Source organism: Centropristis striata, chromosome 16 (assembly GCF_030273125.1).
Source record: "Centropristis striata isolate RG_2023a ecotype Rhode Island chromosome 16, C.striata_1.0, whole genome shotgun sequence".
In the NCBI taxonomy this organism is placed as follows: Eukaryota; Metazoa; Chordata; class Actinopteri; order Perciformes; family Serranidae; genus Centropristis; species Centropristis striata.
Window position 1 is genome coordinate 26,675,573 of NC_081532.1, and position 24,148 is coordinate 26,699,720.

At 38.5% G+C, this 24,148-nt stretch overlaps 2 protein-coding genes across 2 annotated transcripts; both read right to left on the minus strand.

Moving 5' to 3' along the window:
• Positions 1–1,774: 1,774 nt before the first annotated feature.
• Positions 1,775–18,120, minus strand: znf292a (zinc finger protein 292a). The gene is made up of 8 exons (XM_059352645.1): positions 17,938–18,120; positions 13,139–13,293; positions 10,882–10,960; positions 9,956–10,091; positions 9,636–9,838; positions 8,942–9,078; positions 8,478–8,619; positions 1,775–8,351 (listed from the first exon to the last, which is right to left on the minus strand). Exons 1-8 carry the CDS (start codon positions 18,085–18,087, stop codon positions 2,211–2,213), a joined length of 7,143 nt encoding a protein of 2,380 aa, XP_059208628.1. The 5' UTR covers positions 18,088–18,120; the 3' UTR covers positions 1,775–2,210.
• A 1,814-nt stretch (positions 18,121–19,934) lies between these two features.
• Positions 19,935–23,911, minus strand: cga (glycoprotein hormones, alpha polypeptide). The gene is made up of 4 exons (XM_059353349.1): positions 23,854–23,911; positions 23,097–23,211; positions 22,181–22,365; positions 19,935–20,118 (listed from the first exon to the last, which is right to left on the minus strand). Exons 1-4 carry the CDS (start codon positions 23,878–23,880, stop codon positions 20,044–20,046), a joined length of 402 nt encoding a protein of 133 aa, XP_059209332.1. The 5' UTR covers positions 23,881–23,911; the 3' UTR covers positions 19,935–20,043.
• Between the last annotated feature and the right edge of the window lie 237 nt (positions 23,912–24,148).

The window sequence follows — 24,148 nt, forward strand, 5'->3', positions numbered from 1 at the left end:
TTTGTTGTAAGGAATGAGAAACTGCTACTATGATGAGCACAAACGACTAAATGTTGTGGAGGTTGAACTAACTGTTGTTCAAATGTTAATAGTGATGTGAGAATTGCACCAAAGCGACTGAGGAAAAAAAATGTAATATTCATATATGGCAAGCATGTAAATATGATGCTTAATGCTAATAATATAATTAATATAATAAATATACTAGAGTAGTAATAGAAGTGAATTATTATTTTTTCTGAATGAGATAATTTACGGAAAGAGAAGAGGGAGGGGGGTGTCTGCTCCTTTTGTGAATAAAGGCAAAAAACTTGGGTAATTATCAGATTAATATAGCAAAAGCAGGGCTTAAAAAAATGTCAAGTAAAGTCTGCTGTTTCTCCTGAGTGTTTTTTCCCCATGAAAACTTTTCCCATGATTTTAATTCAGAAAAACAAAAACACTTATTTTTCTCAAGTGAATGCATTATGCTTCTGTACAGAAGTAATGGTATTAGTTTTAAACATTTATATGTACATTCCAATATGTATGCATTTAGTTATTTATGTGGCATATTTAATATTTCACTAGCCCAGATCTGCCAAGTGCTTATGAATGTTATAATATAGGTTTCATAGCAAAGCCTTTTTAATATTTATTAAGTTAACATTGTGCATATTGTACACTGTTAGGTGTCTATACTGCCCTACAAAGTCTAACTGCATTAACTACACAAAAGGTAAAACTGAGAAAAACTGCTTTAAAGTTTTTTTTTTTACATTTTTAACTGGCCAGCCAAATGGGTTATAGGTAGGTAAGTGACACGTATTGTATTACTTATATGTTATGTTATACATTATGTACATATGACACTATGTATTTATGATGTAATTTCTATGCTAAAAAAAAACATGATTTATTTGACCTTTGACCCCAAAAATGTAGTTTCTGCATTGCTGTGAAAGGTTCTAATAGTAATACAGAAACAGAGAGCAACAACTTAAATGTTGTTTTCTTTTTTCAGCTTTTATTTTTTGTTTTCAGTGAATAAACATTTTTAAATTATTTTGTTTTCAGTGTATTTAAGTGTTTAACCACTCTATTCAAAGATGTGCATATTTTAGGGTTAATATTATGAAGTAATGTTATATTAAAGTCATTATATAAGTTTATCTCACTTTTTTACTTCATCACTATCTAGATAATAATTTCCCTTTCAAATAAACATATAATTTCTATTATTTTTATGTTTCAATTAATATATAAATATATATCCAAAGCAGACCGTGGTAAGTGCAATTACTGCTTGGTTTTGAGTTGGATTTAGTGGTTTTTATATAATTATTTCTCTGAAATAAAGCAAAATTGAAATCCAAAACTTTGTCACAAGATAAAACAGACATCAAGGAGTTCATTTTTAGTTATAACTCAATTTTGACCAAAAATTTAGTTACTGCAGTTAGACTTTGTAGGGCAGTACACCATATCAGACAATTTTTTATGTATATATATATATATAAATGTTTTGGATTTGTAGTATTTTCAATAGAACATTCTTTTGTACAAAAAAAAAACCCTGAACTTATACACACAAGGTGATTTCTTTTTTCTCCAAAATTTAACAATGGTCACCTAGAGATATGACATGCTGGCCTTTACTTCACTATTTTCTATATGAAAAAAAAACAGTGCACAAATCCAGGAAGGCTGAGGAAGAAATTTACACTACTTTAGCAAACATAAGTAAGATATTAGGGGGAAAAACCTGCAACACAAAAGAGATCTGCAGACAATATGTTATAAAAAGAACCAGTAACATTTTATTGAACACTTTGTGGAAGACATGTAAATATTACAGATAGGTCTACTAGTGTTGAAAAAGGATGAAATAAATACAAACAGAATTTGAAATCCCATAGGGATATATAAAAACATAGTTTTTCTTTAAAAGTCTCCATTTAGCAAAAGAAAAAAAAACATCTTCAGTACTAAGCATAAATACAAACATGTTTCTAAAATCTATGCCCTATAGATTACCTGGTTATTATAACTAACATACATACTTAAAATCATCCAAGACATTTTTTCATTAAGTACAAAATAGGCCATCTCATCGTTAACTGTGACCATTAATGTTAACAGTTGGAAAGCTGATGCATTAACAAACAAATCATTCTGCAGCATAACTTCTCAAATCCTGAGTGAGATCGAGTTGAAAACAAAATATTGGGCTATGATCGGCTATAAAGCCATTTTTTTATTATGACTATGGGCCTCATGTCTTGTAGCTGCTTTAGCAAAAGATCAGCACCGTCTGTAAATGTTTTATCCATGACAATCTTGACATTACTCACTGATTTGAGATTAAGGGGATTTCTGAAGTCTACTAGATTCCCACAGCCTCTGAATTCATCAGTTATTTTACTTTTCATTGCAGATTTCTGTCTGTGAGGTTGGTGTCTTTTGGACGGCAGTTCAGCACTAGATTTGTCATTTAATTTGCGCTTGGAAGAGTTGGTTGACTCTGAGGTTTCCAAGAACTTAAGGAAAGAGTCCTCAAGTCCTAAAGGCTTGAAAGACCCTGGCGTGACCCCATCGTCACGTTGTTCTTGGGCTGTGGGGGTACCAGGATTTGAGTTCTCTGAACTGGTAACAGTCGTACGATTCCTAAGAGTCTGCATCCTCTCTGGACAAGCTGGTGTAGGTTGTGCAGGCTTTCTGGGACGACCTCTTTTAATTCCTCCTTCTGTCCCAGTGGAAGCTTGAGACTCTGCACTATCGTCGTTAGACAGCTTGCTGTCTTCTTGGCCTATTCGATCCACCAGCTCGTCTGATTTCTGGTCGCTGCTCTTTTCGCCGTCATCTGGTTCTGTCTCCTCAGAAGATGAGCTTGATGCACCCTCTGATTTGCTTGAATCTTTGAATCTGGAGCGTGAGTACTTTTTGCAGAAAATGAACTGGCTCCTCTGGTCTTCAATGTATCTTTCCGTGAGGCCATGAGTGGTGTAATGCTTAAATATACTTCTTTCAGCCCGCTCCACTGCATCGCAGCCTATTATCATGCATGGGTACTGCAGAGCGGACTTCTTGGTGCACATGGCCGATGCCTCCTCGTGTGTTTTTAGTGTTGGCTTTCCAAAACTAGTCCAGTGTTCAATGGACGCCTTCGCCTCTTTCTTTTTAGTGTTTTTCTTCTTCATTTTGAATTTACTTTCAACATTCTCTTTCCCGTTACACCCTGGGAAGAGCCCCACGGATTTAGTCCGTCTTCCGTCACTTGCTTTAGGATCATAAACGTAATCATGCTTTTTTATCAGGTGACGGAGGAGGTTTGATTTCGTAGTGTAAACGCGGTCGCATGACTCATACTCGCACCTAAAGGTTGGGTCAACTGAGCCGCTCTCAGAGATGGCGATCTCCTTGTGGTAGTTCTTTATGTGCTCTATGTACTTTTCCACAGAGTTGAAGGGGAGAGCGCACTCCGGCCGGTCACAGTTAAAAGTCCCTATGGCCATGCTGGCCATCATGGCGGTGGCTTTGTCACGGGTAAACTTGTGAAGTAAGAGGTAATGCTGCACTAACCTTGTGATTCCCATGAACACCCTTGAACAGTTTTTCACTTGACACCTGACTTCATCATCTGTTTCTATGCTCTGATGGCTCTCCTGTCCATTATTATTAACAGCTGTCATTTCGGGTTCAGGTTCAGGCTTGCTGGGTGGCAGAGACGCCTGATGCATGGCCCTGTAATGGAGAATCAAATTTTGCTGGATGGTGAATGCAGCACTGCATCCTTCATGAACACAGCGATATGGTCTGTATGGACTGTAGGCGTTGTCTGTCTCACACATTTTGAGGCTCAACCTTTTCGGAGTTTTCTCTTTCCTCTGTTGCTCATCCTTGGTTGGTGTGCTTTTGGAGCTGCTGGGTTTCTCTGGGGAGGATGAAGCAGATGCAGTAGGAGGGCTCGGCATTGGCTCTACTTTGCTAAATGATGCATCTGATCGTCCTCTCTGCTCCTTTGCTTTGCCAACAGGACTGAGTTTCTCTTTTAAGCTGGATTTCTGTTTCGCATCTGGACTCTTGTTTACAACAGCCACTTTAGTTTGCTCTGGGGGTTTTTCATGAACAGGCGACGCTACCTCACAGAAGGACCTATCAGTTGTGTAGTTTTGAGGTGGTGGTAGTTGTGCGACAATTGATACCTCAGGCATGAAGCACTGTTTATCTGCATCTAAGGGTGAAGTGATTTGACTAGCTTGTGGATTGTTCTCATTGTCTGTTTGAAGGGCGATTGCAATATCAAGTGGTTCTTGTTTAATAGTAGGCAATGCAACTGCAGATTGTGTTGTGCGACTGGAATCGGCATCAGAGGCCGCGCGGCTAATAAAGTCCTCTTTGTTCAGTCTAAATGCCCGCCTGTTTCGCGCACTGATCCTTAGCTTCTGTATTTCTTGCTTTGACAAGCGATGGACTTTTTCGTAGTGAATTCTCAAACCTGTCGTTCTTGTGAATGTTTTGGGGCAAATCTGACAAGGATACGGAGACAATTTGGATGGGGTTTTTTTAAGTTCCTCTATCATGTCGTTTGAGTAGTCATGCATTTTACTCAAGTGTTTGAATAACGCCTCCTTTGTCATGAATGAGTATTCACAATCCTCCTGGTCACATTTAAAAGGTTTGGGGACCTTTTCAGACGGCTTGTCATCACTTTTACTTAGTAATTTACGTTTTTCTTTTTCATGGGCCGTATCACAATGACTGACTTTTTGCTCTAACGACAGAACACTCCGCATCTTCCCTTGTGCAGCCTCAATCAAATCCAATCTTTGAAAGGCATGTGAAATTTCCATCAAGTGATCCTCTTGATACGGTACAGTGAGGGCTGGATTAGCCAACTCTACTGCCTTCTGTTGCTGGTTTTCAGGGGAAACAGACATGGAGTTTGAATAGTCCATTATATTTGTATATTGGGGCTCCTGTTTCAACACCATGGGTGAAGTCAAAGTGGTCAAGCTACATGATTCCTGTGAGAAATCCCCATTTGACATGTTGAATGCTGCTCCATTAGTATCAGGGACATGGGGGTCATTGAGAAAATCAAGAAAAGATGTTGGCAGATCAGCTGTTAGGTCGATTTCATCTACAGGCCTGCACTGTGAGCGTTTTGATAAGTGACCTCCTAGAGACTTGGTGCTGGAGAACTCTCTGAAGCATCTCCTGCAGATGACTTTGCCATCCTTAATGATAGCTGGCCATTTGGTTCGCCTGCTCAGCCTGTTCCGTTTTCCTTTCTGCGTGTTTTCAGGGTCACCGGACTTTTCGTCAGAGTGTGCAGCCTCACAGTCAGCATTAGGACAGTCCTCTTCGTAAGGGATGTCTGTGTGAATGATGCTGTTTGGACTGATCATGCCATCCACAGAGTTGTCCATTTGTTCGTAACCAGGAGTGGACATATTCTCTGTTTTAATTATTTCATTTGGAGCTTTTACTACAACCTGGGCCTCTGGGCTCAGACACTTCATGGGAATATCAACGGACGAGCCTTGAGTAAGACAGGAGTTTTCACTCGGAGCATATGGAGTGTGGTAACTTCCTTCAGGGAGACTATCGATTGTTGAGATACTGTTTCCATTATCCAACTGGCTGGACATACTTGCACTGCTTTTCCCCACATCTACGCTGTCTCCGCTACCCTCTGGATGCATTAGTCCATACTGATGCCCTCCGTTATGTATTTGTCCTCCATTGTCAAGCATCAGAGAGCTGGACACATACTGAGACATCAAACTTGAATCTGAAGGAGCGTTTATCATAGGGGGACCATGCATAGCTGCCATTGAATGATCTCGATCAGACGGGAGAGACGCTGCGTTTTGATATGGGTCTGCCTGCCAAGGAGGATAGCTCCGTTGGGGGTACTCATTCATGTTGTAGCCATCTGGATAGCAGTTATTCATGGGAGGTGAAGTCCAGGACTGGGACATGTCTGACTGCATCATTCCGCTGGGATTATTTGGGCTTCCCCATGACGGGTACAGTGTGGGGTTCACCATTGGAGTGATGGGCACAGGCTCCATTGATCCAGGATAACACTGGGCAGGTGAGGTTGATGATCCCATTGGGTAATCCATTTGCTGCATCCCAGGTTTGTTGCATAGTATTCCTGGCTGACTGGACAGCCTGTTCCCCTGGCTCTGAGGCTGATTAGGTGAAGCTGGCCAACTTGGTACCTTTTTTGCTGTAATTTTGGCCACTTTATTATACTTCTTTGCCAGTTTCCAATCTTCAAATATTTCAGGGTGTTGCTTCTTCACATGCCTAGACAGACTTTTGTTTGTACTGTATGCCCTTGTACACTCACTGTATGGGCAGCAATGCAGGTTTTCATCACTGCTAGCAGTCAGAGCAGGTGTGCTGGATGGATATCCTTGCAGCGAACAAGGAATTTCTGTCTTGATTTGACTTGGAGAAATGATTTGCGGTATAGCTTTTGGAGGCCCGTTGCCTTGTACATTATGAAGCCCCTCACCCTGTTGACTTGCCGCAGGGTTTGTTGCACTTTGTACAGGATTGACTGGCGGGATCTCACCTTGCTCAGCCACATTATGGTGCGCATTAGGGGCCTCTGGTGCTGGTTTGACATCAGCTGGTGTTGGAGTGGGGTTTGTCAGGGGAGTGTAGCATTTCTCTGGTTCTTTCAGATCAGGATTCAGCATGCTTTCAATCGAGTGTTTCACTCTCACAGTAACAGCGTCTTTAGCAAGGTCTTGTTCTGTGCATGGTGATGCGTCTGCCTTTGATGCCTCCATATGTACGTCTGCGTCAATCCTTTCAAGGCAGACAACTGTAGAACAGGTGATGTCTTTGCTCAGGCTGCTCTCAGATTGTGGTTCCACTTTTGTAGTCTCGGGAGGGTTTATATTTTTGATGGGAAAACTGTTCACTTCATCATTACTATGATTCTCTTGGTGAGACACAAATTGAGACTGTGAGTAGAATATTTTGCCACAATTAGCTGTTTGGCAGGTGTAAGTAAGGTAATGCTGAGCCTCGTGATCATACAACAGATAGGCCTCACTGAAAACTTGTCCGCAGTTGGGGAACATGCACTGGGCCTTGAATTCAGGATGTGTTTTTCTATGCATGAGCAGCTCGGAATTGGAGTTAAAGTTGGCCTTGCAATCCAGCTGTATGCAGATGTATGGTTTGCTGCCACAGTGCATCTGCAAATGATCATTAAGATGTCTGACATTTACAAACTGCCGTCTGCAATACTGACATACCACTTTCTGTTTTTGAATCTCCAAAAACCTCATGGCCTCTTCGTCGTTCTTGTGGGATCTGACGTGAGCCATGAGGTTTCGGAAAAACTTGAAAGCCTTGGAACAGTTTTTGACAGGACAGAAACAGTCTTGACTTATATGGGTGTCAGACGTAGTTTGTTCTATCTTAACAGGAGACGTCAACTGTTCGCCAACTTGAGGTTCAATTTTAACAGGACTAATGCTCACCTTGGCAGCAACTTTTGAATTTTTTGATGGACTTTTAGGGGACTGAGGTGGTTTGGTTACCTTCCTAGCAGCTTTCATTGCAGCTAGTCTTTCTTTGCACGATTGCTTTACATGGGATGCTACATGTGGCTCTAAAACCTCCCTAGTTTCAAAACTGTCAGCACAAATTGGACAAAGATACACTCCGTCTTTGAAGTGCTTCTGTGCGTGTCGAACAATTCTGTGACCCAAGAACTCCTTGTCACACAAAACACAATACTGCATGTATGCTCGCCAATTTCTGAACCTTGCAGACACAAAACCCTGCTCACGGAGTTTCTTAGCCTCTCTGTTCTTTTCTCTTTCATCCGTGATTTCATTCAGTTCATTTGTAGTGGTTAGCAGAAAATCCTCCAGGTCTCTGTATTCAGGGAGTTTGCCAAGTGCACTTTCCACCTCCTGTTCGTCTGTGTCATTGAGCGTGTCAATAGATGACACAATAGCTGCCTCCTCGCCCATCAGTGCCAAGCAGTTGCGTTTTAGTGTTTTCCAGTCCCAGAACTCTGGATCAAAAGGCCACTGTGTCTTGAAAGCCAGCAGTAACTCGCAGCGTAAAGAATTGGGCACTGGCAGACTCCCGTCCTCCTCAGGCTTTTGGTCTGGTTCGTTGTACAGTGACTCCACAGCATAATACGAGTCAACGGTAGGCTGGAGGAGGAACTCAGTCAGCTGGCATGCACGTTTAACCTCTAGATCAGTTGGCAAGAGGCAGCAAATAGTCTTGCAGATGGTGGATTTGCTATCTTTGTGGTCACTGGATGTCATTTTCAGAGCTTGAATGCACATTTCCACACACACTGGAAGCCCCACTTCTCCAACCTACGGAAATAAGAAAGCAACATAAATACAAATGGTAACAGATGCCATACCATATGAGTCACTGTTGGTGTGAACTGTTATGTGTGATGGTTGTGCTATCAGCCACAATCAGACTCTTTTTCTTACCTCGTTTTGGATTACTTTGATTAGAAACAGAATATGACAGACGCTTCTACAGAGATGAGCCATCTCTTTGCTCTGTCCAAGAAATGCATCAGCTGACGACTCTAAACGCATGAGTAGCTTACTCCAGAACAGTGTGAGTTCCCTGCAAGACATCACAAACACAACTGTTAAAAAAAATGTCACATAATCAGGTGAGAGACTACTTCAGATCTAAAAGTGCACCGCATAGTTTTAACTTCAACTGTTGCTGTATCAAAGAGAGTGAGTCACTCATTCACTGTTGGCCTATTTTCCCTCAAGTATCAAGTTATTACTATAAGAGACACGGACCTTAAAACACACAGTCGGCCTCTGCAATATGCTCAACAGTGAGTGTGTCTTTCAGGTCAGATAAAAGTCAATATATTTGTTTCATGACCACTGTGGTCCTGAGAGTCATTCTGTGTGTGTTCTGCAACACTTACCAGGCACAATAAACATCTCCTTGAAGAAGCTGTCGTTTGAGAAAGGCAGAACATAAACAGAGAGCTCCTTTCTCATCTCCCTCTGACTCCAAGTTGCAGATCATTTCGAGAGCATCTTTACAGTCTATTGATGCAATCTGTTAGAAAGAGAGAGAGGGATATTCAAAGAAACAGTCACTTTCAATTTCAAAGCACCATCTGTCACATCTGTTTTGCTTGTTAAATTCAATTTCAGTTCAGTTATGGAAAATAACTGTCTGCTTTCACTCCAATAACAATTACCAAAATTGCACCATTTATCATAGGCAAAAACAGGCATTATCATCAGATGTTCAACTTATGTCATTGAATGGATCGTGTGTGACAATCCTTTTTTAATGATTTATTTCATTATAACTGTGTTATACTGCACAAAAGACCTGTTTGAGATCTCTCTACTTCTAGCCATGTCATGTGTGTGACATTTCCAAAGAGGTGCAGGACTTTAGAAACTCCCGAAACTGCTTTGGGTTTTAATGATAATGATAAAGTAAAAAAAAACAACCTTAAAATTGCTTACATTTTCTGTTTGCTGATTCGAAGATTTGCCAGGTTTAAGATACCATCACTAATCAGTTACTGAGCACTTGTTCAAGTGTTAAATGAAACAGCTTTATGTGGAAAAGGAAGTGTGCTGCTGTATGTCAGTTCTCACCTCCTCCATTAGCTGCTCCTGACTTTTTGTCATGCAGATGCAAACCAAGTATGTTTGTTTGAAGTTTCCTTTTCCTTCATATCCCGGATACTCTGAGCACATCTTTGCGAGTACAGCAGCTTTATCGACACTGTCCATTTTGATTAGGTGTTTTATTCTCATGTTCAGGAGCGTAGCACCTTCCAACTCAAGATACTCGTGAACTAAGAAAGTTTAAAAAAAGAGACAAAGGGTGAGAAAGACACAATTATAATAAACACACCGAGCAATTACAAATCCACGCAATAACAGCTGTGTGAGTAAGTGCAGTGTGGACTAACCTTGCTCAGTTTGAGGGTTTTGATTGGACAGGATGCTGCTTAGTGTGGTGTTGGACCAGACGCCATCCTGTTGCGCCAGAACTGAGAGCATGCAAAGCTGTGTGCTCCCACTTTCTTGCAAAAGGCTGTGTGCCAACTGCAAGGGAAGATAAGTAAAGATGTAGTAACCTCATTACCAAAACTTCACTGAGTCATACTTAAAATGTTCACAGTCTAAAAATAACTGTTGTGACAATGGTACTGTAGAGCAGCTATTCTCAACCTTGGGGTCGGGACCCCAGTTGGGGTCGCGAGATGATTTCTGGGGGTCGCCAAATCATTTTGGAAGTCAGCTCTGTCTCCACTGTGTTAAAGTGTTCATGTGTTTTAGTCTTTTTGGTAATTTTGTGTCTTTTTTTGGTCAATTTGTGTCTTTTCTGTCATTTTGTCTTTTTTTTGTCATTTTGTGTCTTTTTATAGTCATTTTGTGTCTTTTTTTAAATCACTTTGTGGTCAATTTGTGTCTTTTTTGTCTCTTTTTTGGTCATTTTGTGTCTTTTTTTGTCATTTTGTGTCTTTTTTTTGTCATTTTGTGTCTTTTTTTGTCATTTTGTGTCTTTTTTGGGTGATCTGAACTGTGCGTGTGAGATTGTGTTCAGTGAGCAGGGGTAGCGGACAACATGCATGTTAAATTGGGGGTCGCGACTCAAAAAGGTTGAGAACTACTGCTGTAGAGAAAGTGTCACCATTCAACAGTTTACTTTGTTTCAAAAGGCTCATTAAATATATATTATTCTTGTAGAGAGAGCCCACAGATCCAAACATTCAGCTCATGTGTTCATTACTCTTCAATGATGAGCTAAACCAAAATGCATTCTAATTACTGAGTGTTTCTTTGCTTATCGCTGCAAAGATAAGCTTCAGAAAAAGTCCCTGGGAGTACTGACCTTCATGGAGGACTGGAACTCCTCCCATAAGGCACCAGGGACATGCTGGGGCAGTAAGAGCAGCAGCTCCGCACAGCTCCTGTGAATCCAACACAGTCATTTGTTACAGCCACATTTAGGTCAAGGATGGGCACGGGCACAAGCACACACACACTCCACAAATTAAGGGTAAGCAAGCATACAAGAATAACTATCACAAAGGCTGGTGCTGTAAAGTCAGTGTGACATTTTGGAAATACAATAAAGATGACAAACAGGACAAACGGGGCTGTAAATCAGCAGCAGTGAAGCACTTGAGCAACAAGGATCAATAAAGGTGTACGTGTAGGTGTTATTAAATAGTTGTTTTTCATATGAAGCTTAGGTTGGCGAAAATCAGTAATTGCGATCAATAATTTATTTTAAAAAGTAACATCCTTGACATTGATAATCACTTCCTCTGATTGTCTTTGTGTGCGCTGCATCTCTGTGTGCACAGTATAGTCTGCAGCTCATCACAAATATGTCGAAGCTCCCCAAGAGGTAGCCTACATTTCTATTCCGATTACAGCCTCAAGGACTCTGCCTTCGAAGCTACTTCAAGAGCACATTGTGTGATAGGGGAGTAGTTCCTGTATACTGTTTGCAGAGTATTTTTAAACTTTTCATGTGTAAATTTCCTTTGGGATTTTGGTGCGTTTGTTTAGAAGTCCTCTGTAAAAAAGGGCCGTCTGACGGCAGCATAAAGAGAAAGTGAAAATATGTCAAAACATTGCGTTCAAATCAACTGATTTTTATTTTTTAAGGTGGGAAAAATGAATTTGCTGCTTTCCCTATCCACAGCAGTACATTGTAGAGGGCCGATATTTGCGATTTTTACTTGCATCGGACGATACGTGCGTGCGTTCGCCGATCAATTAGCCCGTTTCACTGAGTCAACACCAGGCGAGGCTCGGTGCAACATCTGCCATTCTCTGGTGAGCTGCTGCTGATACCAGAAAAAAGAAAAACATCAAATATGTGGATCATCTGAGGCGCCACCACCGCCAGGCCCAGAACAACATACACATTGTTTGCTCTCCAACTGTTAATATGTTTTGTTTGTTTTGTTAATAAATGTTTCTTTTTTTGTTTAAATTGAGACTTGTGTAACATTTGTTATTGTGTCATTTTTATCATGTAAATGGGGGGAGAAAAGGCAATATCGGCTTCAAGAATCGGCCCCAAAAATCGGCATATATCGCACATATCGGGGATCGGTTAAGACTGATAATCGGTATCAGCCTTAAAAAACCTGTGTCGGTCGACAACTAGTACATTGCTTTTTTTCCATGTCAGTTCTCCTGCCTGCATCTCCAAACTTTACACACTGATTGTGGATAATAGCCTAGATGGAATTGTCCAAAAAGTGAAAGTGAGGAGCATTTATGGGTACAAGTCAGGAACTGGCCTACTTTACTTATTTCAAGGGTGCTGAATCCAAAAAAAAAAGGTTCCCAAGTGAAATTTTGAGTTTTTGACCTTCTCATTTGCATATCAAAATGGCCGCCAAATTGCCCATCTTGCTCAGTTGTTGGACCATTTTCGAGTAGGCAATCAAGATGAGGGAATTAAGTTTCTGGATCTATAGTCTAGGGTCAGAGCAAGGATATAGTGGAGGCTCAGTGTCTTTTTTATGTATATTTATATATATATGCAAAATACCAACTTTTAAGGTGAAATTAAGCATTATTTGTGTCATTTTTTAAGGCCGACATAAATATTCAATCAATCACTTTTAAATGTTCCAATTGGTATTTTGCATATATATATATATACACATAAAAAAGACACTGAGCCTCCACTATATCCTCGCTCTGACCCTAGACTATAGATCCAGAAACTTAATTTCCTCATCTTGATTGTCTACTTACAAAAAAACTAAGGGGAAATGATCCAATGACTGAGCAAGATGGGCAATTTGATGGCCACTTCAAATTAGAAGATCAAAAACTCTAAATTTCGCTTGGGAACCATTTTTTTTTTGGACTCAGCACCCTTGAGATATGTAAGGTAGGCCGGTTCTGGACTTATACCCATAAATGCTCCTCACTTCTTATAGGAGGCCTTTTTTCTGAAATCCATCTAGACTATAAGTGCCATACCCTTTAATTCTTATTTTCAAGTTCAAGTTCACTGTGTGTTTGCATTCACCAGTACACCGCCAAAACCTGTAGCCCATTCTTTGCCACACGGGCGTAACACTACTACAGAAGAGACTTAATGATTTTCTACTCACAGTGCTAACTTTTCAAGTAGGAGTGGCACGTTTTCACATTCGGAGGAGAGACAGGAAGCGGCCTTAGCAAAGCTGAGGATGGCCACAGTGTAGACCTCCAGCAAAGGCAGTGGATCCTCATCAGTTTTCCAACGGCCAGCATGTTCCACAAGGACCTGGAAAACATTCAAAGGAACACATTTAGGATAAAACAAATGATAGAGTGTTTTTCTCTCATCCTAGTACAGAACAGCAAACACCATGTGGGTGATTCTCATGAACATGGTACAGGTCAAATCCAAGAGCATTGAAGACATATTTTCTTTTACCCTTCAATATGAATTTATAATCTATGATTTTTTAGAGACACTGTGAGCAAAAAAATCATTATGGTAACGCATTTTTAAATAGAGATAAATATGAAATATATTAAGTTTAATAGAGTATGTCCTTATAATCTTTATAGATCTAGCTTAGACTGGCTTCATGAGAATCACCCACTTGCAATATTACTTTTAATATCAGCAATATAACCTTACACACTTTTACCCTACTTACTCTATTGTTTCGGTTTGTTTTCATATGTATGTTATATATATATATATGTTGTTGTATTTTCGAGCAATCACTGTCACAAGAATTTCCTTTGACATTAATGAAGTTCTAATTTATCGTATGTCTTATGCGTATAAATTAGTAATGTTATTTCTTTAAGGCTAAAACATTTAGTCCTCCACCAAGCACACATGTAGAACATTCTCTGTTTGCCTCTCAAGTGTGAGGATTTGCTTCTTTTATCATCATTTTATTATTTTAAATGTTTTTTGGCTGGATAAAATAACACTGGGGAAAGTGTGAAAGTCACACTTTTCTGACATTTTAAAAGTACAGCAAATAATGTATGCATGTAGCTGTATACATACAGCTCAACAGTTGTAAAGGTGCAATTACATATAAATAAATTAAGCCCCTTGACGAATAATATAAGCCAAGAAAACGTTGGCCTTTGTAGTTAAAGACCAAATGTGGGCATCATTATCATGAAAGTATTACAATCAAACATGTTTAGTAATTTCAAAAAAATCTTTTCTTCCTCTGTGCTAGAACTTAAAATAGTAATATGTCAAAGGAAATTACACACACTGTAAACAGTCCAACTTTTAACTTTGTGGTTCGCTTTGATTTTCAAAAAGCCCCAGCTTTTTTTTATGAATGAAAACTTCTGAACAGTCACATGTCTAAACAACTACATACTAAGTGGATGCCTGCAGCTTTTACTCTTGCCCAAGAGTGTATTTTATATATTTATTTTGTGCACATGGAGAGACAGCAGTGCTCTACACATTCAAGACAACCCTGTTGAAAATGGCTCAACTTGGAAAATGATTTAACATGAATAAAGATAGATAAGTATATCTCAGGGTAAATACCCTTTGCAACAATACACTTTTCTAGTGTGAGAAGCCGGGAGGCAACAAACAAATATGGCGACGGGATTGTTTCATTTAATATATTAAAAGATTTCTGGGTGAACATGAGTGATTGTGTAGACAAGGCACCAGATTATGTAGAAAAATCAAGCATTTTAAAAGCAGCATATTCAAATGGAAGCATATCTCAAACTTGAAAACCTTAAAAACTTTCAAGACTTTGTGCAAACCTTGTTAATAAAGCCTGTAATAAGAATAATGTACATCTATACATTAACTGTAAGCTGGAAGGTTTATGACCTGTAGAGGCTTACACTTCTTTTTACTTCTATTTTCCTATATTATTAGATATTTAACAGTGTTTTTAGTTGTTGTTATGTCCATTATTGGTGGATGTTTCCTTTGGCTTCGCTTCTGTAAGTTGTTGTTGTATTTGTTTGTTTGTTTTTTCCAAAGTACTGTTGCTTCCTTACTAGTTTGTTCTGCTACTGCTGTTCTGTCTGATTTCCATTTGTATATGCATATAAAAGAATTAAAAAAAAAACTTTATATGAAGAAAAAAAAATCCCTTTCAGAAATGATCATGGATTTAAAATATGCCTGTGAAGCATTATTTACTGTTATTATAAGTTGATTACATAATTCAACCAAGATGTAGACACAGAAAGACAACAAGGCACCAAAAGTCGTGCGTTGCTCTGCAAAAAAAAAAAAAAAAAACTTTTCATCCTCTCTTTTCCCCCTATCAGCCAGCTCAAATAACGCCTAACCTTCATCAATGAAAACTCCCTCCATTTCTTCCACACACAAATATTCATACAGATCCATTTCATCCTGAATGACTCCATTATTCCTGCAGTTTTACTCTGAATCTCCATCTGCACACAACTACAGCATGCAGCCTGAGGCTCGTCCCCTATTACTCAAATAACTTTAAAGTTGAATGAATTCCTCGCTGCCGGTTAATGTGCGATAGAAACCAACCATTAATCTAAACTCATTTGGTGCAATGACAGTGATCGGTGCAGTATCAGTGCGATATTCAAGGTTTGTAACCTTTTTCAGTGGTCAATTCAAACACTTTTCAAGGATTTTAAGGTCCATTTTCAAGCTTTTCCAGTACCTTACAACGGTTGTAAGTTGCATGTTTTAGATGAGTACTTACATGCTAAAAGCGGTAATTTCACTCAACCATACCAACAGCGATGGTATTACACTTTTAACCCTCTGGAGTCCACCAAAGCACCTTTACATTACTTCTTCATGAGGTGAAGACATAAAAATGAACCAACGTCGAGCCTTCAGTTTCCCTCTAAAGTTCTGGCTTGAAACTCCATGCCAGATTTTTTTTGATGATATTCGGCCGAGTAAAACCGGAGCTAATATCAAATATATTTAGTATAAAAACATAGAACTAGATATTATCCTCATTTTACCTGTTGTATGTTATATTTGCAACCTGTGTTCATATTTGCAACATTTAAAAATTTGGCGTTTTTTAAGACCAGATTTTATTTTTTCCTTTGTTTCTTTTGGGTACAAAATTTTGATCAAGTAAGTCAAAGTTACAAATGAATTATCAGGACATATAGGTGAGGTGAGGTTGTGCTGAAAAAACTGATAACTGACCAACATGACATGGTAAGAGTTTTTAACTCATTTTTTTTAACCGACATAATAGCCAAAGATTTCAAAGGGTTAACAACCAAAAGTACAGTTTGCTAATCTCAATATTCAATTTAGTATTTTTTTCATTGTACATGTGATTATCTATAGTCAGATCGCACGAGAAATACAGTCAGAATTTCAAGCATTTTCAAGCACTTTATCCAAAATCCAAGCACTTTACAAACCTTGATAATACAACATTATAATTGAAGCATTTTCAAGGATTTCAAGCATCAGTATGAACCCTGGATATCAGCTAAATGGAGACCTCACATGATATTTTCGTGGTCAGGGCAAATTAATGAGCAGGATGTGTAATGGAGTCACTGACCACTGCCACACTTTCCCTTTTAAATCACAGTCTCAGCAGCTGCAGGCACATCGGTTGCTCTAACATTGACATCATTTCTACATCTGTAGCTGCTACTGGCTGCAGGGTTCGTACACTTTTTCAGTGGTCAAATTCAAGCACTTTCAATGACTTTCAAGGTCCATTTTCAAGCTTTTCCAGTACCTTTCAACGGTTGTAAATGGCATGTTTTAGAGGAGTACTTCGATACTAAAAGGGGTAATTTCACTTAACCATACCACCAGCAGTGGTATTACACTTTTAACAACTAAAAGTAGTTTGCAAATCTCATAAAACATACTGGTATGGGAGTCTACGGGCATCTAGGAGCGAAAGTAAGCTCACAAAAATCATCAACCGGCAGCTGGTGGAACTAAACACGACCCAAACTAGGAGGAAAGACCCACAAATAGGCCTACTAGAGGACCCCTCACATCTACTATGAATTAGAAAAACTCCTTCAGAAAGAAGATACAGGGTAGAGCAACAAGAAACATCTCAGAAACAAGAAGACGCAAGCGGAGCGGTCTTCATTTCAGATAGGCTATAGGCTATTCACTTTATGTAGTTTTTTCCATTGAAAATGCGGGTTTCTATAGTCAGATTGCAAGAGAAATACAGTAAGAATTACAAGCATTTACAAGCACTTAATCCAAAATACAAGCACTTTTCAAACCTTGAAATCCAACATTAAAATTCAAGCATTTTCAAGGTTTTCAAGCATCCGTATGAACCCTGTTATGGCTGTAATAAACCTCTCCGATGGCTGGTTAGCTGGATTAATTAGTGCAAAAGGCCTGGGCTAGCACCTTGGGGAAAAATCATTGATCTTTCCGTACAATAAAACAGCTTCACAAAAGTAACCCCTTTTTACACCAAGTTAAAGAATAAAGCAGCGTGAAGATGCATCGTTATAACGTTTGAATAAGCTTTTGTAGGGAGGATGGAGCGTTATAATTCAGTGCACATCCATGCAATCGCCCTGTAAAATTTCGCTAACGTAGCTACCCATTTTTTGCACAGCATGACCACTGCACAGGACAGGGGGACCCTGCATACCAGCTAGCAGCATTCATCTGCTATTAGCTATCTGGCCTGGAAAATACCAGTAATGCGTGCACGGCGCGCACACACTGATGTGACTTGTCGCCGCATGGATAGTCAGACTTTGCAAATAAGTTCATGCCACAGGCGAACATCATTGAGAAAATGGCTGAAAATCACAGAGGAGTTTTTTTCCCCATCTTGAAACGCTAGCTAGGCAGCTAGCTCCTTAGCTACATTGTTGTAGCAAACGTAGACGCGCATCCTCGGCCAGGAAGCCAGAGGGGCTGCAGGCTGCCCGGGATGAGCAGCAGGAGAAACGGGCTAACCTGGCAAAACTCCTGGCAGAAATGCAGCGAGGCCTCCAGCGGAGACTGCGAGCTCTCTTTCAAAGCTGTGGTCAAACCCTGGAACCGCTCTCGGAGCTCCTCGATAGCTTTCCGTGTGTCATATTCCTTCTCTGTCTCCCCCTCCGCCATCTTCACAACAATCACGACCGCGTACGCACAGATGTTACGCTGCCAGACTCGCACACGCACGCGCACGCAGAGGGGGAAGGGAGAGCACACAGTGTGCTCCACATACACAAGCCCCTGATGTCAACAAAGCATCCATGGCCTTACTGTAGTGACACACAAAATCACACTGTGCACACAGACTGGACGGGAAGTGTTTGCTCATCAGATCATCTCTGCTGGATCCCCCTCAACACTTCTGCTTTCACCATCCATGCAGAGATACTGCAGGTCAGCTGTGACCTCCAGGCACTGAGCATCTGCAGACACAAAGCCTCCAACAGGAAGCTAAATCTATTATATTTTCACAAACGTTATAATCAGGCTCAATTAGCCCGAGGCGTGATATTCTCGTCTTTCCTGTTCCTCCGCAGTAGTCGGAGAGAACACCAGGGTCAGGTCCCTGATTCAGTGTGACTTCAGCAGGACATGTTCACTAACAGGGCTCAGTCAGCTGAAATGCTCCTGGTTAATCACCTGGCCTAAAATAAGTATTCTTCTCTCCTCTGGACAGCGGTGCAGGGCTATTATGTCCAAAACATCACGTCACCTCCATAGTTTTTCCCCCTAGCCCTCCTAAATAACCCTTAAACTTGGACTCCATTGTACTTTAATTTTATTTAACACTGCACTATCTCAATTCCTATTAATGTTTTGCTCATAATGGTACTGTTTGTCCTTGTATTGTGTTTTTGTCTTTGTTTTTGTCTTTCTGTTTTACTGTGTGTTGCCTGCATGGAGGAGACCAATTCAAATCCCTAATGGCAAAATGAAGTTGAATTGAATTGAATTGAAAAGGCACAAGTCAACTTAGTTGTTGCTCAAAACATTACATTTTAAGGGTCTTCAAGCTATTTTTCAGCCTATCACACAATGTTCATCAGCATATATTGTTTGCTGAGTTGTCATGGGATTGTAGAGGTTAAAATTACCACTTTTTTCCATTTTGAGCATTCAATAACTACTCTCATGTTGCTTCAACTGTAGTTTCAGTGCTGTTGTTAAAATGGCTACTTGACATATATTATGGCTGCCACTTCTGACTGGAGAGTCAGATTTGCCATATAAACTATTAAAGTCGCATTAACCTCAAAGTAAGTTATTTCACTTTCAGACTAATGTGACAATTCCTCAGATTTGATGCCTTTAGATTCATATTCACAGAATCAAAAAAGATTTGGACCAATGACTCATGACTTTACTTTGAGCTGTTTGGATTTAAAAAAAAAACTTGATAGCTTCCCCCAAGCACCAAAGATGAAAAAGTGTGTTATTTAAAAGAGTGCCATGGATCAATTTGTTTCCCGAATCAATAACATTAATGCTGTTATTAATTCCCAGCAAGTCAACACTTCTCGGATCAACCTTCTTTAAACTAATCCGACGACATCCAACCAAGTTGCAGGAGAGAACCTTAAAGAAAGCATTTATGGGTTTTTTTTTTGTAAATGTGAAATGTTATAAGCATGTTGTTAAATTGTATTAGTTTTGATGGAGAGTGCATGATGACTTATTCAGGATTTCAAGCTCAAAGTTTAGGACTTGAGAATTGTCAGTCTTGACTAAAACAATGACTTGGTCCCACCTCTGCTATTCCTTACATTGACCTACATTCATTTTGCAGACACATTAGTCTAAAGCAACTCAGAGATTCACAAAACACCCCAAAAATTGCTACTAACACACACCACAGTCCCATTCATTCCAGTGAGAGAAACATTCATGAAAATGCAACATCTTTATTGCACATTTTAATTGCTTTTCAATCTAAAGTACAGCTATCAACACAAGAATATAGGCTAATTACTCAGAAACAGAACTGCTACAAAAATATTACCTATGTTAACACATGGGACAGACATTTTAAAACAGGAATGAGCTTGTGCAAATGTCACACGATTTGTTGCCAAGTCTCAATCTTCATATCTTGTGAAAGTAGCAGGTGCTGCAGTGGCAGTCTGTATGGTTTCTCACCCTGATGCCGGCCACCTCCGTCTGAAAGAGGCACAGATGAGGAGGAAATGTGATAAATAACAAAGTCATGTCAACCTACAGCAGTAAATAAGCAGCAGTGTGAGCAGTCCCAATATTCTAAACATCTGTGAACAAAATGAATCAGAATTAACCCTCTATGGTACGACGTTGCCATATGGCAACAAACCCATTTTAAGCCTTCTACATAAAGACAATACATCCCCAGTTATGATGCAATGAATTTAAAGAGAGGTGGGATTCTAATTATACCAATAGCCAACCATTTACTCATGATATGGCACAAAAATTTGAATTAAATTATGAAAAAATTATTTTTAAATAGTTTTTACTTTCATGCATTCAGGCTACTGGGGATTGTTCAGACTATAACATTAGTTTTTAAATAAATGTTAACACAATTTTAAACAAAACTCTCTTGTTTTCATTACTTTCCCACTATCGTACGGTGTTGCCGTATGGCAACGAACCCTAAAAACTACTAAAAAAATAATATTTTTTGAAAATGTCTCTTGATTATGTTTACTTGGTCTATTTTAAGACAAAAAACACCCAAAACATTTTTTTACCAACTGGGACCATAATGCATACCATAGAGGGTTAAACCACAAACTACATTAAAACCGAATATTATCAAAGTAATGATTGTAACAGAAGTACTCAAATCCATTCATTTAAACTCCCATTGAAGTATTCTCAGCTAAATGGAGAAAGGAGAAGGAAAAGGCTGTTGCAATGATTATATCTGAGCATTGTTTTAAGACAGGATTGAAAAGTTGTGACCCTCTCCTTTAAAGAACTCTGTAATATTCTGCTGAATAGTTAGACCCTGAGACTGATGATATATTACATTGTTATAGGGTCCAAATAAGAGTTGGCAAAGTTGAAGTTTTGCTACTTAAATCTGTCCTCACATCTTTGTTTTTTTGTGAAATGTTGCATAATTTGGACCAAGAAGGGTCACTTAAATGAAACCATCTGAGGAGTTTAAGAGGAAATGTCTCTTTGGTGGAAACATGAACAAATAAAAGATATCTGAAATATGGCAAGCGACCCTAAGCTAACACTGCTTTCTTTCCTGTACGCCAAAGGCTGGAGAACCACTGTTTTTTTAAAGTTGTTACAATATAATATTTTCCCCAGAAATGCAGTGGAGTAGAAGTTGCATGACTCAATTATTAAGTTAAGTGCCTCAAAACTGTATTATGTAAATGTGCACAGTTTCTTTCCACTGCTGCTGGCCCCAAATATCCTCAAAGTAATCTAAAAATCTATGAATCTACAGTCATGGAAAAAATTATTAGACTGCTTTTTTTCTTCAATTTCTTGTTCATTTTAATGCCTGGTACAACTGAAGGTACATTTGTTTGGACAAATATAATAATAACAACAACGAAATAGCTCATAAGAGTTTAATTTAAGAGCTGATATCTAAACATTTAACATGATTTTATTGACAATAACCAAAATCATTATCAAGAAAACCATGAAAAATGTCTAGATATCAGCTCTTAAATTTGAATTTTATCAGCTATTTTTGTTGTTTTAATTATATTTGTCCAAACAAATGTACCTTTGGTTGTACCAGGCATTAAAAATGAACAAGAAATTGAAGACATTTTTAGGTTTTATTTTGTGTTCAGATTAGTTTGAGGATATTTGGGGCCAGCAGCAGCGGAAAGAAACTGCATATTTACAAAATACAGTTTTGAGGTACTTAACTTATAAGTTAACTTATAACTATTATATTGTAACAAATAAAAAAAATAAAAAAAACAGTAGTTCTCCACCCTTTATCATTATATTTGTCCAAACAGATGCACCTTTAGTTGTACCAGGCATTAAAAATGAACAATAAAGTGAAGAAAACAAGGGTGGTCAAATAATTTTTTCCATGACTGTATATACCTGATATTAAAATCCATTATATCAAATTTTAGTATTTATCTGCAGGTTGATATTTAGACCTACAAATTCTTTTGATTCCTTCAACATGCATTTCTATCTTTTTCTTGTAATTTTTTAAAGAAAAGTTTGTCTGACATGTTTCTTTCTGTACCTGTACCTCGTAGCTGTGCTTTGCGACACAGCATGTAGCCTCCGAGGTGATGTTCTTGGGGATGGTCATGGTCTTCATGGCCCTGAGAGGTGTTGGGTATGCTCTGGAGAAGCAGCATCCCATGCACTGGTAGATGGGACGATCCTTGGAGAAAACACTGTTCTTCCTCAGTGTGCACTCCTCGCAGCCCACTGCAGAAACACGACACTATTGATCATGGACAGCTCGTCATACAGTGCACAGTGTACACTGAAAAAAGTGATTTTGACCCTTCGTAAATGTTACATATATTATTTAAGCATATTTTAATAGAAATTATGTGTTATTTAACTCCATTGTCAGAATTATGACATTCTTGTTTAGTTTAAATAAATGTAGCTCGAAAAAATGAAGTTAATCCAAATTTTTAAAAAAAATTGTCAGTTTTTTGACTGTTCATTCCATCCTTATGATTCTGGTTGACAGAATCTGAGCAGTGTGTTTCTGCTTTCTTCTGTTTGTATCATATTAATGTTGGTGGTCTACACATCTTGTGGTTCTCTGTCATGTATGATGGCTAGAAAATATTTAATTCGAATCAACTTAATAAAAAAGGTACAATTTAAACATTTTGAAAGAGTACAATATATTTAAAAAACATACCCAATTTATTTAAGTTCATTTAAAGTGGGTTTAATTGGATTTACTAAGAAAATTTGAGTAAAATTAACTAAAAAATAATTGAGAAAGAATTCCATAATATATTTTTTTTCTTAAAATGTATAAGTCCAGTCAACATAATAAACATATCTAGATTCAGATAAAATTATTTCGTGCAACCACTTGTCATAATAAAATCATGTTCATTCAACATTTTTTTGAGTGTACAGTCTTTGTACACACAATATACACATTTGTATCATAAAGAATTATATCATCTTACTGTTTGATAAGTCAATGTTGGGGTAAGAGTCAGCTATGTAAAGAAGAAAAGACAGCAGAAGAAGAACAGACAGTCCAGCTGATTTCACTGAGCCCATCGTTGTTGTCACGGTTACCTAGAGACAGAAGAAATGCTCAATGAAAAACCTGTTGAATCAAAGCAAAAGTGAGTCAGATAAATGAGAGAGTATTACAATGTTGAGAGAAAGTTTCCCCTTCATTTTGCCTCTGTGCTGGACGGCTTTTTATTGAGGTCTCCTGCTTGCCCTCATGTCGTTTTATACCCGAGTCCTTCAGCCTGTGACCACGTCCTGGATTATGTAAAACCTACCAACCTTATCAATGATCTCACTGACTCACTGGTCACTTTGCTACCTTTCTCATAATCCCTTTAAAAGGGCAAAATGATAAGAACAAGTTGTGGAAAGTCAAAATACCATCCTTCCAGCCTGATTACGGATGCTGCATTTAATCCCTGGGGCTTTGTTACCTGGTAACTGAGGCCTGTTATAATTTGTTATGTCACAGCAAAGGCAGGGTCATTAGTTTGAGCCTTTCTTGGGCATTTCTGTTTAATAGGCTCAACGTAAAAAATAAAAAAATAATAGCATCATACAAAAAAACAATAAAATTAATCAAATTGGCATGCAATTTTCTTGGATTTCCATCATTAAACTATATTGTTGGTTTCCTTTTATATTATTGTAAATTGAATTTTGTTGGTTTTTGGACTTTTAGTCAGACAAAACAAGACTTACCATGATAGGATGGCCATTTTCGCACATTTAAAAAAATATTTTATAAACAAAATAATTATCAATTACTAGCAAAACACAATCTGCACACTAATTATACATGGTTGCCCATAAAGTGAATGATTTTACTCTATTAATTGTGGTTTAATTTTCATTGTGATATGTTTGGAAGAGATTAGTTAATAAAATTTTGAGAAGATATACACTTTGTCTGTCAAGAATAAATCACATTGTCACAATCATTTCATGGAAAGGGGTAAATATATATATATTATTCCAACTTTATGAGCGACAGTAT

Bases quoted from the DNA above. Each gene is read 5' to 3' on its own strand.
- znf292a (XM_059352645.1), bottom strand. From the start codon at position 18,087: ATGGCGGAGGGGGAGACAGAGAAGGAATATGACACACGGAAAGCTATC. The intron at 10,092-10,881 runs GTCAGTACTCCC...CTTCCCTTGCAG, and splicing joins AGTTCCAGTCCTCCATGAAG to TTGGCACACAGCCTTTTGCA. The intron at 8,352-8,477 runs GTAAGAAAAAGA...TTATTTCCGTAG, and splicing joins TCAAAGTAATCCAAAACGAG to GTTGGAGAAGTGGGGCTTCC.
- cga (XM_059353349.1), bottom strand. From the start codon at position 23,880: ATGTGCGAAAATGGCCATCCTATCATG. The intron at 23,212-23,853 runs GTAAGTCTTGTT...TTCTGTCTCTAG, and splicing joins AAAATGGCCATCCTATCATG to GTAACCGTGACAACAACGAT. The intron at 20,119-22,180 runs GTACAGGTACAG...TGCCTCTTTCAG, and splicing joins TCGCAAAGCACAGCTACGAG to ACGGAGGTGGCCGGCATCAG.